The sequence below is a fragment of the Lagenorhynchus albirostris genome, chromosome 15 (assembly GCF_949774975.1).
Source record: "Lagenorhynchus albirostris chromosome 15, mLagAlb1.1, whole genome shotgun sequence".
Taxonomy (NCBI): Eukaryota; Metazoa; Chordata; class Mammalia; order Artiodactyla; family Delphinidae; genus Lagenorhynchus; species Lagenorhynchus albirostris.
Genome location: NC_083109.1, coordinates 82,139,723 through 82,150,487, shown reverse-complemented (window position 1 = coordinate 82,150,487; position 10,765 = coordinate 82,139,723). Strand labels below are relative to the sequence as shown.

General features: G+C 53.9%; 1 protein-coding gene across 3 annotated transcripts in view; it reads right to left on the bottom strand.

Moving 5' to 3' along the window:
• Nucleotides 1–266: 266 nt before the first annotated feature.
• Nucleotides 267–10,765, bottom strand: part of SMURF1 (SMAD specific E3 ubiquitin protein ligase 1) — a 109,891-nt gene continuing 99,392 nt past the window's right edge. For 2 of the 3 annotated variants that reach the window (XM_060124361.1, XM_060124363.1), the window contains 6 exons: nt 9,663–9,841; nt 8,563–8,700; nt 7,722–7,842; nt 6,575–6,776; nt 5,050–5,134; nt 267–3,547 (listed from right to left, as the gene is read on the bottom strand). In XM_060124361.1, the coding sequence (XP_059980344.1) occupies nt 3,448–3,547; nt 5,050–5,134; nt 6,575–6,776; nt 7,722–7,842; nt 8,563–8,700; nt 9,663–9,841 (825 nt within the window). In that variant the 3' untranslated portion in view covers nt 267–3,447. The remainder of the gene's footprint in view (nt 3,548–5,049; nt 5,135–6,574; nt 6,777–7,721; nt 7,843–8,562; nt 8,701–9,662; nt 9,842–10,765) is intronic. The other variant, XM_060124362.1, reaches the window with a different exon arrangement.

Sequence of the window (10,765 nt, the reverse complement as noted above, 5' to 3'; positions counted from 1 at the left end):
GGGGCGGGGTGCATGTATCTTTTCAAATTGGTGTTTTTGCTTTTCTTCAGGTATATGCCCAGGAGTGGGATTGCTCTATTTTTAGTTTTTTGAGGACCCTCCACTGTTTTCCCAAGTGTTATCAATCTCTCCTACAATTCTGACTGTAAGTTTGCCCCTTTTCTTTAGAAGACCCTTGCCAGACCGCTGACTTCCTGTCTTATGGGATGTAAAAAAAAAAAAAAAAAAAAAAAAACAGCTGTTCCACACCAAATAACAGGCGCCAGAAACGTAAAGTTGTGAGTTTATTGCATATGTAACAAAATGAACCTGACCGCCGGGGTCCAGCCTGCTGTACAATCACTGTTTGTTTTGTGTTTCCAGCTGGTTCTATAACCACATTAAATAGAACTAGTATTTCTTTAAATACTTTTGATTTTGACATAAAACAGAACATTTAGTGTACAACTTTCACAAAATAAATCAGCAATAAAAACAGTGGGAAGGATAACAAGGATAGCAGCAATACTTAAAAACAAGACATTACAAAATAAATTAAAAAATACATTATAAAGTGGTTGAGAAACAAAAATAAACAAATTTTTAAAATTCATACTATGTTTTGGGAAGGCTGCCGTGCGGCACACACCTGGCTGCGGACGGGGGCGGAGGGGCGTTTGCTCGGACAGCTCCGATCGGAGGACCACCTGACCTGCATTTGGACCACGCGGCCCGGCAAGCTCTGGGGCCGCAGTTCCAGGCGCTTCTCCCTGCGGGAGTCAGGAGAGCTCCGCCCACTGTCACCCTGGGGCCCCTCCGTTCTCCCCACAGCACTGGCAGAGCGGTGGTTTGCTACATCCCTGAGGGTCGGCTGATGACCGCTGGTGAGGCAAGCCTGGAAGTCGGGCCCTGAAGCATCTGGGCAGAGAGCTGAGGGGACCAGGTGGGTCGCTGGAGTTCCCGAGAAGGGCGACAGATGGGGAGGCTCCCGCAGACCCCAAAACCCACGGCTTGCCACACTGTTCTTTGGTGGGGGTGGTCGGGGGGTGGGGAGTGTTCCAAAGGCCCAACCCACTGTGGACAGTTACGGTTCTAGGAGCAGTGCCACCGACAGCCCTGTTTGGCAGGAGTGACCTGGGGCTCCGGAAGGTTCTGCTGTGCCAGGCTCCACAACAACCCACGCAGCTGGTGAGGTGCCCGCGTCCCAGTACGAAAGCGGAGACCCAGGCCTTGCGGGCAGGTAAGTCGACTTTCCCCAGCAGCCCGTGGAGGAGCCAGGACGTGAGCCTCTGGAGCTTGCCGAGGTGACACCTGACACGTGAGGGTGGCCTGGGGCCGGCAGGGGCACTGCCCACCCCACCCCCAGCGCCCGCCATCAGCAGGAAGGCAGCTTAAAGGAGGCAAATGGCACACTCCTGCTTCCAAGTCTTTCCAACCACTAGACCCTTGTTTCCTTCCTAACTTCCTGCGGATTTTGGCCGACACCACAGGATAACTGGGTGGGCCTTCCCCCCTCAGTCTTGAGGGCCTCAGTTCCCGGATGGCAGTCTCCTCCTTGCGGTTTAGGTCCGTGTTACAGAGGAGACCTGTCTGGCGGGTGAGAGTGGTGGTGGTGGAGGTCTGTCTGTATCATTCATTTCCTCATTCCTCCAGAGGAGGACCCACGGCAGCCAGCTTCCAGGACACCAGAAGGTGTCATGGTGAACGAGACATGGGAGAAGCCCAACGGGCAAGGCGGGACTTCAGAGAGACTCAGCCCGCAGTCCCTCCTGGACGTTCTGAACAGATTACATTCTCCTTCTGCAGCCAAGGCATCCTTCCTGTTCTAGAACCTCAGCAAGTCACCCAGAAGCACGGCTTTCTCTCGCTCCTGGAACCTCCAGCCGGCGAACTCCGGCCCGCCAAACGTCAGACCACTGGCTGCTTCCCGGTCGAGCCGAAGAACCACAGCAAGGTGCAGGGGGTAAGTAAGTGCGCCTCCAAACCTAGCACCGTCCACAGGCGTTAGGAACAGAAAGAACAGACGGGACAGTCGGCCAGAAAGCTCCTTCCAAACCCACCTCAGACCCGCAGCTGGATCCCAGCACTGAACTCAGAAACTTACGACAAAACTTCAACAGTGAAAGGTCTTGCTAATGAATTACCCTGCACTCTTCCCCCAAACAAAAACCACCACCATACAGGAGAACTTGCTGCCACTGCTGTTTTTGTGCTGAACTTTATCTGAAATCAAACCGCTTTGTTAAAATACTTTTTGATCTTCTGTGCAAATTGGAAAATGCTGGTAAGAAACCTAAGGTCAAGGCTTGCTTTGGCCTTGCTCATATCTGGACAAGTGAATGGAGCAGCAGTTGTTAGTGTCACCATCAGACCTTGGGGAAGTGGGCTGAACGTGTCACGGTGGAGTGGCCCCTCTCTGCCTTCAGGTTTCCATCCACGACCTACTTCTTGTAAACGAGTAACCTGGGGTGGATTTAGGTCATGGAGGTTATCCGTTCTCTCTCTCCTTTCAAGCTAGTTTGCACCAAGCCAGCAGCTACAATGATGGAATTTTGTTCTATTAGTTTAGTGCTTTCCACAAAATGGTTTGTTAGCATGCACGTGGCCCAGTCGACGCCCTTCCAAGTACAGGTGGGGGCAGCAGCCACAGCCTGCGCCTGGCTGCGAGCATCTGAAGCTGGGTTTGGGCTGCTTGTTTATAAGCTCTGTTATGTGGTGTTTTCGCTGGGAAAATATTTCAAACTGGATAGATACCGTGGCTAAAGGGACTCTTGAAAGATCATTTTTCTTTATGCAAAACAGATTTTTCAGCCAGGAAACCCTGAAAAGAAATAAATACCCAGGCCTCCAGCACAAGCTGCCCCAATTCCCTTACCTTTCCAAAAGGGAAGCACAGTTTTGATGCCAGCTTCCTGCAGTGGCAGAATTCCAATAAGCATGTATTATACGGTTATTGTTCAGGTAGAAATTAATCTGCTACCCAGAGCAGGCTGCTAGGATGTGAAATTTGGAATTTGAGCTGCTGAACTTGAAAACCTCAGGTCTGCTTGGAGACAGAAGAGCTAGTCCAGCTACCAGGGCCGAACCCTCAGGCAGCCCCGCTCAGCTCCATAACTGTGAGTCAAGACTCCTCTAAAGCCCACAGGGCAGTGAGCCTGTCACCAGAAGCGTTACAACCGTAGCAGAATATCCTGTGTGACCGAAGCAGTGCTAAACCTGGCTGCGTTTTATTGGATGGGTGATGGAAGGGGTGGGGGGGGGGTTCTGTCAGGAGGAAAATAATGGGTGAGAGCCACCAACTGAAGTCCCCCCGCCCCCTTTGCTCCCCCAACGAGAAGCAGGGGAGACAAGCCTTTCCCTCAGGTGTTCTAGGATTCCAGGGCCTCAGCCGGCTTCGCGGAGGCACACAGAGAGCATCACTTGGGGTCTGGTGGCCGTGAGCTAGCATCTGCTGCCTTGGGCTGCACTTCACTCCACAGCAAACCCACAGGTCTCCTCCACTGCTGTCAGCAGCTTCTCATAGAGCTTCTCATATGACTCGTAGGGTGGAATGTCGATCCGGTTAAAGCTGGAACGGGACAGAAAGGTGAGAGACTCACTGCTGGTGCCGCCTGGCCTGAGGACCTGCTCCCAGGACAGGGTCAGGGCCAGGCCACAGCAGAGCCTTTGCGGCCACAAGCACACACATGGTGGGGACAGGGCAGAGAGGACGGGAAAGCACCTCATCCACCTGGTTCTGGGATATGGAGGAGAGTTTCCCCTCTCCTCTGGTGCTTTTCTGCTTCTTAGGCAAAGATTTTCAGTCAGTCAACACACAGCAAAACAAATCTTATAAGATCTTCCAAGTGAGTATGTACTGCTTAGATTAGGACAAAGCTCTCAACTTGTTTTTACTGTTGTTTTGGGGAGAAGTTATTTCTCAGACCAGGAACACCACGTTTGCAGAGCACTGCAGCCCAGGCTGGCTGCAGTCAAATCACCGCTAACAATTCACTGCCTGTGGATCTAATCCCCTGTGACTTAGATCTGAGAGCAAAACGGGGCAGTCTGGAGTATTTCCTGCAAAAACAGAAACTGTATCTCAAAAATAATAAAACGTCAAATCCCTGATAGAGGATTAAACGACCGGGTTAGCATTTCCTCAGGGAAGTTCATTCCCAAAGCTGTGCCCAGAAGACACCTTTGTAGACAATATTACCTCATAACAAATCAAAAAATGCAAGATTCTGACTGAGAGGACAGAGTGCCTCTTGAATTACTAGAGGTTAAGTGACTGAGGATGGCTTTTGTCAAGAAGGAGTCGGGCTAAACGGTGTGGAGGCTTCCCAGGGGGCTTAGCGCTGGACCTTCTTCACGTCCGTTTTACTCAAAGCACTAAACCATTAGCGGACACAGCCTGCTGGCGCGGGAGCAGCCCTGTGCGTTAGCATGCGCCACCCCGGGACGGCCATCCTGGGCGCAGACCCTGGGCCCGGGGAGGGTGCGTCCTCTATCTCAAGGACATGGAAACCCAGTTTGATGTCATGGACGGCGTGGGAACCCACAGCCTTGGTTCCCAACCAAGAACCACCCATCACATCACCATGCATCCCGGCAACATTTGGAACTGACTCTCGTGAACCAGAGGTGGCTCTCGTCTCAAGAAATGGCTCCCAAAGTGCATGTAAGTGATTTGATTTTAAATCACAAAGGAAATAACCCACTACGGGTATTGTTTAAGTGAAAATCAAGGGAGGAAACATTTTTCAATACACAAGGTGCATCTGTCATACGCAGAGTTCTGAGAGGAGACCAATAGCCCCAAACTTAAAACTGCAGTGTTCCCTCCTGACACTGCACATGTGCGCGCGCGCGCGCACACACACACGCACACGTGCGGCAGGACCCAGCGAGGTGACGACTGGGGCCGGGGAGCGGCTCCAACGTCAGTCACGTCTCCAGACAAAACTGGGTTCACGAAAGAGCCTCGTGCTGACCCTCACATGCGTGCTGTCCACTGCAGAGTCCAAGTAAGAAAACAGCTCAGAAAAGTCACGCACGGAGACAGGCTCCCAGGGCGCTGGTCCTTACCAGGTGTGGGCCTTGGGCAGGTTGTCTGTGTTCGCGTCGATCAGGTGGATGGTGAACAGCCGCGGCCCTGCGGCGCCTGTAGAGCCTTACAAGACAGCATTCTAGTTAACACGCTTCAGAGGCCGAGGCTGGGCCCTTGTCGCCACCCCGAGGCCCTGGTGCCAGGCGGCCGTCCTGCCAGAAGGTCACGGGGCTCACACGGCCACACGAGCCTCTGCCCGCTTTCAGGATGCACCTACCATGACCATTAAGTGACTAACACCAGACATTTTAGAAAATCACAGGAGCAAGGCAGAGCAAAGGCGGGGACCACTCTCCTCTCACCCGACCACCAGCCTGCTCCAGGGCGCTTATCTGAAAGCAAAATCTTTCCATCGCCAGTGATTTTTTTTTTTTTAACAGAAATGTCTAGCAAGCAGGATATGGAGTCAGGAAACCTCCCCAGGCAGAGGCCCAGTGGCAAAAGAAAGACACAAAGGCTGGGACCAAAGCCCTAGGACGAGAAGTAACTTCTCTCACTCCAAGAGGGAGGAGTCGTCTACAGGGAACGTACACGTGAAATCTATCTGCTCCCACTAAGTTTTAATATATTAAGATTCTTCACCTTACTCCTGCCGGTTGTCAGGGTTATCAAGTGACAAAACCCCCTAATTTTACAAATCACAGAGCCCTAAAGAGGCCTTCAAGGACTTTCCCAGTTGGCTGTGCTGACCACGAGCCCCTCCAGAGGCTCAGAAGCCTCGTTGTGGACAGCCTCCCACCCCCTCCTCCTCCAGCCCCCAGCTCCAGACCCAGGTGAGCCAGAGACCCAGCCAGAGCCGGAAGGGATGCATGAGAGGACGGGGACCTAACTGGACAGGGGAGCCTCTCAGGCAGGCCCCTTGTACAGATAAGGAAACCAAGGGCCCGGGAGGACCCCTGGAGCTGTGACCCACACGGCAGCAGTGTGCTCTTAGAGACTCAGGACTGCAGTTAGAGAGCTGCTGTCAGAAAGTTCAAAAATTAACCCATGGTGCATTTTTAAATGGCTTTCTTTCCCCAAAGCCTTGCTCTTTGTACCCCCTCTCTGTCACCAATTCTGTTGAGGGAGGGAAGCGGAGGCCCCGGCTCCCCTGGGCCTTCCTGGCTCAGGTCTTTCCAGACCCAGCCCTGTGTGGGCACCAGCCAGCCGGCACCCACCACTGCTGTGTCACGTAGCTCCCTGGGAAAGGTGGTCTGGGGTGGGCGGGGCTCTGTGTGATGGACATGCCCTCCTACATCTTTCCAGATGTTTTCTTTCACCTTGGGCAAAGGATAGTAGAGCCTCGAGCCCTGGGGGCAGCAGAGAGAAGGGCAACCGGAAGGCCATGGCTCGTGTGGAGGGAAGAGGGTCTCTCCAGCCCCTTGGCCAGGCAACACCCCTGCAGCGCCGAGTGTCTGTCATGAAGGACCCGAGGCCATGTCGTCTCCTGGCGACGCCCCAGGACGACCGCCCGCCGCAGCCCGCGCCCCGGCCCAGCGCCAGCCCCACCACCACGTCAGTCACCTTGCAGCGCCTTGAAGCCCTGGAGGGGGACCCGCGTGGAGCCCGTCACGAACTGCAGCAGCCGGGCCCTCCTCTCCTCGTCGAAGGTCTCCACCGCCTGCCAAAACCACCGGACCACGTTGCTGTCGGCCCCGCAGTGCTTCAGCCGCGTGTTGGACTTCCAGTCGTCCAGGTCGATCTTGTCCAGGCCGCCGATGATCAGCTGTGAGGGCATGAAAGCAGGTCACCTCCCCGACGTACAAACCGACGGGTGCCCAGCTCCCAAGACACGGAGAGCATTACAAACCACGTCCCGACAAACCGGACACGTGTTCAGACAAGTCGACAGACACATACACAGCAGGCCTGAGGCCCACGCTCTGTGTCTGCACCTCTGGGCCGGCTGCCACCCCGAGGACGCTGGTGTGGCTACTCATGTGACGTTTCCTTAGCAGCGCGTGCGTGTGTGCATGTGCGTGTGTGTGCACTGCACTGGGGAGGACGGAGGACCGAGGGACCAGCCACAACGGATGCACGGGGCCACCTGTAAAGTGGGGCCGCCTCCCGGGGACGCGTGGGGCTTGAAGTCTGAAGAGGAGGGAACAGGTCAGGGACGTGCTTGTTGCTGCGACCCGCTCAGGAGCCATCGCTCCCCCCGGGGAGGCACCTCGGGGCCCAGAGCTCTGGCACCGCCCTGGGGCCAGAAAGGCCGGGAACAGCCTGAAAGGCAAGGGCTACTTGGCACCAGAAGCGGATGGGGTGCGCGGGAATGGCTTTGTTCACGCCCATGAAGAGGGACCAGAAACGACAGTAATACTTGGTTCTGGGCCTAGTAACAGCCAGAATCAAACAAAGCAGCTGGTCATGAGAACTTCCTCCATCTGAGGTGACCCCACAGGAGGGGCTTAGGACGCTGTGCTGCGGGGAGCTTGCCCACCCAACAGGACAGGCCGCACAACGCCCGGCAGGATGTCGCAAGAGTTACCGGATTCCCTGCCGCCAGGCGGGCCCCAGGCTTTGGCGTCAACTGCTCAGGCCTCCCCGACCCCCCGCTCCGCCCCCAGCCCTGCCTCTGCTCTCCTGCAGCCCCGGCGGCCCCTGGGCCTGCGGGGATCCAGCAGCCGAGGAGTGCCCGTCACGCGCCCCGGCTCCGCAGGCGCTCACGCACCTCCAGCTCCTTCTGGTCAAAAGGCTTCAGTAAGTGTTGAGGGATGAGTTCATTAAACCCCTTCTGAAGAGCCAGGAACTGGGCCTCAATACCCCTCATAAACCTCCAATTTACATATAACCTAAAAGAAAAATTCACACGTTGGAAGCAGTATCAAATGCCTCGTGAACGTCGTTTTTTTCTCCATTAGTTGGTTCTGATATCCGCTGAACCCTGCCCACCATCCTCCCCTGATGGGGAGGAAAACCCCACTGGCAGGCAGTACCCAGCCTAAGAGTCAGGTTAAAACTAAATCATATGTTCTGATTCTTTGCTTGAAATAGCAGTAGGATGGAACCTGACCTGTTACAGGTGCCATAATTTAAAAATATGTTTGAAAAGAAAATACAGGGCACAGTGAGAACTACACACCAGTCTGACAGCCTGAGCACAGACATGTCCATGTGTCTAAATTTCCCATGGAAGTCACTAGTCATTTATCTGCCTCAAGAGGTGGGAAAACAGACTATAAAGAGGTGGACTTCCATCACACCAAGCTCAAGGAAGCTTGCCCCAAACTTGAGGGAGGCCTACTCCTCCCTCCTGTGGCGATACCACCTTCACACCCACAATCAGGCGGTCACTGGAAAGCTACCCCTTGGGCTCTGGGTCATGAATCCCCCTCTAACGGGTCAACCCTGGAGCCCACCGCTGACCCTGCCGGTTTCTGGAAGTCTCTGCCGCTACCATGACTCTGGTCCAAGCACTCCAACGACCTAAACATGGCCCCCCCGTGCCCAGGACAGTCCCAGGCCCCACCAGTCCCAGCGGTAACCCCCAGGTGCCCCAGAGCATTACCTACCGGACGTATTCTTTCTTGTTCTCCTCTGTGACAGGGACATTCCTGCCGTTAGGTTTCAGTTCATGCTGAAGAATCCTCCCGAAAGCGTTGTGCTCCACACAGAACGTGTGGTCCAGCACGGGGGTGATGTCGTTCTCTCTGGGAAGTTAGGACAGAAGATGAGTGTCACTTAGGCCTCGGCCACCGTGCGGGAGCACATGGAACATTGAATCAACAATCGGTAGGAAGAGGGACCGGCTCCTCCTTTGCAGAAGAGGGGTGACAGTAGTGACACCGCCCTGTGACTTCCCGGGACAGAGCCAGCCGACTGCTTTGTACCCTGAGTCTCTGAGCGGACAGGAGGGAAGCACGAAGGGGCAACTGAGTCAAAGGGAAGCCTCGCCAAGAAAACACGGCGCCGCCTTCTCCAGGCAGCCTTCCAAGGGCATCAGTCCAAGGAAGCACTTGAAAGTCAGAACTGTCTCCTTCATCTGCCATGGTTCTGGAAACACAGACTGGGAGGTTCTCTATAGGATGAAGGCCCTGGCCCCCCGCAGACCTGCCTTTCAAGCTGGGACACGTGGAAGGAGGTGGACAGAACACAGGACACGATCGAGTCCTCGGCTTGTCCCCCGGTCCCAGAGCCTGGACCTCTCATTGCCGTGAAATCGGTCCTCACGAGGACCCCCCGACACCTAGAGTGACCATGTAACTGTACCTGTTGCTTTTAAGAGAGTTTTAGGGTAATCCTAAAACAAAGGCACCTAAATATCAGGGTGACTTTGGATACCTCCTTGGCTGGAGACACCCCAGAGTGTCACAAACCAACCAACCAACCACCAGGCCTGGGGATTAACATTCACAGTCATAACTTAAGTCAAGGAAACAGCAAAAGAAACGAGTCCATATGATGAGAAACTGGGCAGACGTTACACGGAAAATGTCAGTTAAGTATTGTTGTTGAATCTACTTTTATGTTTCTGATAGTTTTTCTATTCTCCGATTTCACACCCATCCCCCAAATACACACCCACGTACACGCTACACAACACAGATGGATTTGGGGCACGCTAAGACGGGTGACGATGGATGCGTTTTCAGTTAACTGAGTCAGTACTTACAGAATCCACACTAGGCTCTTATGAAGTTCCGGGTCCACCGACTCCAAGTCAGAAAGCTGGATGGGTTTCCCCAGCAGCTGCTTGTAGAAGGGAACCGTGAAACCCCCGTTTATGTAGTGTCCATGGAACACAGCCAGACCCATGATCCGACCCACAAAATGGAAATAAGACAAGTGGTCCTGTAGGGGGCACCAGAGAACATGAATTCGTGAGAAAAATGACCGGCCAAGGCAGATGGGTATCTTGTACTTTCTCCAGGTTTCTTGAATCAGTTACTCACAGGCTGCACTCATGACCAGATGAAAGACGGCTACGTAGGAGGTCAAATTTAGCGCATGACTTTTGGGGAGGTCATCTGAAGGATACCTTAGATTATGCCCTTGGTTCAAACACCTTCTCAGAATTGCTACCTAATTTGTGGGACCCAGTGCAAAATGAAAATGCAGAACCCCTTATTCAAAAGTTGAGAATATCAACATGGTGACGGCAGAGAATCAACCAACCCTGGTCCCTTCTCAACACAGGGCCCGGTGCTAGCACAGGTTGCCGCCGGCCCCTCCCTCCCACTGCACCACGAGGAAATAAGGGCAAAAGGTAATCCCCCTTCTTCCTCTGCCATCCCTCCCCCATCCCACAAAAAAGGAGAAGAGAAAAAATCCCAAGGGAGTTGAGGCAGGGACACAGAGGAAAATAACTGTGAGCAACCCAAGTAAGAGAACCATTTTAAAGCCAGCGCTGTTCTGGTTTGTAACCAGGGAACCTCCTGTTTCTACTTTTAGGTTGGAATTATACTCAGAGAGTTAGCTCCCATGTTGGTAAAAGGTCCTGTCACATCGACTGCTCGTCAGGGACCACGTGCAGGATGCGGCCCCACGTCAGAGCCCTCCTCTTACCCGCTGGCCACCCTCGGACCAGTTACACGCACACACCGCCTATTTCCTCATCTCTCTGACAAGCAGCTGAGAGCATCAGCACCGGTGGCCAAAAAGGCCAATTATGGGAATATTCCCCTTTCGACTGGGAGGAGGATGTACCTCGTAACCCACTTCTCAGAATGACACCATCAACAAATGCAGCCGTCAAGCCAGAGTTCCCCTGACACG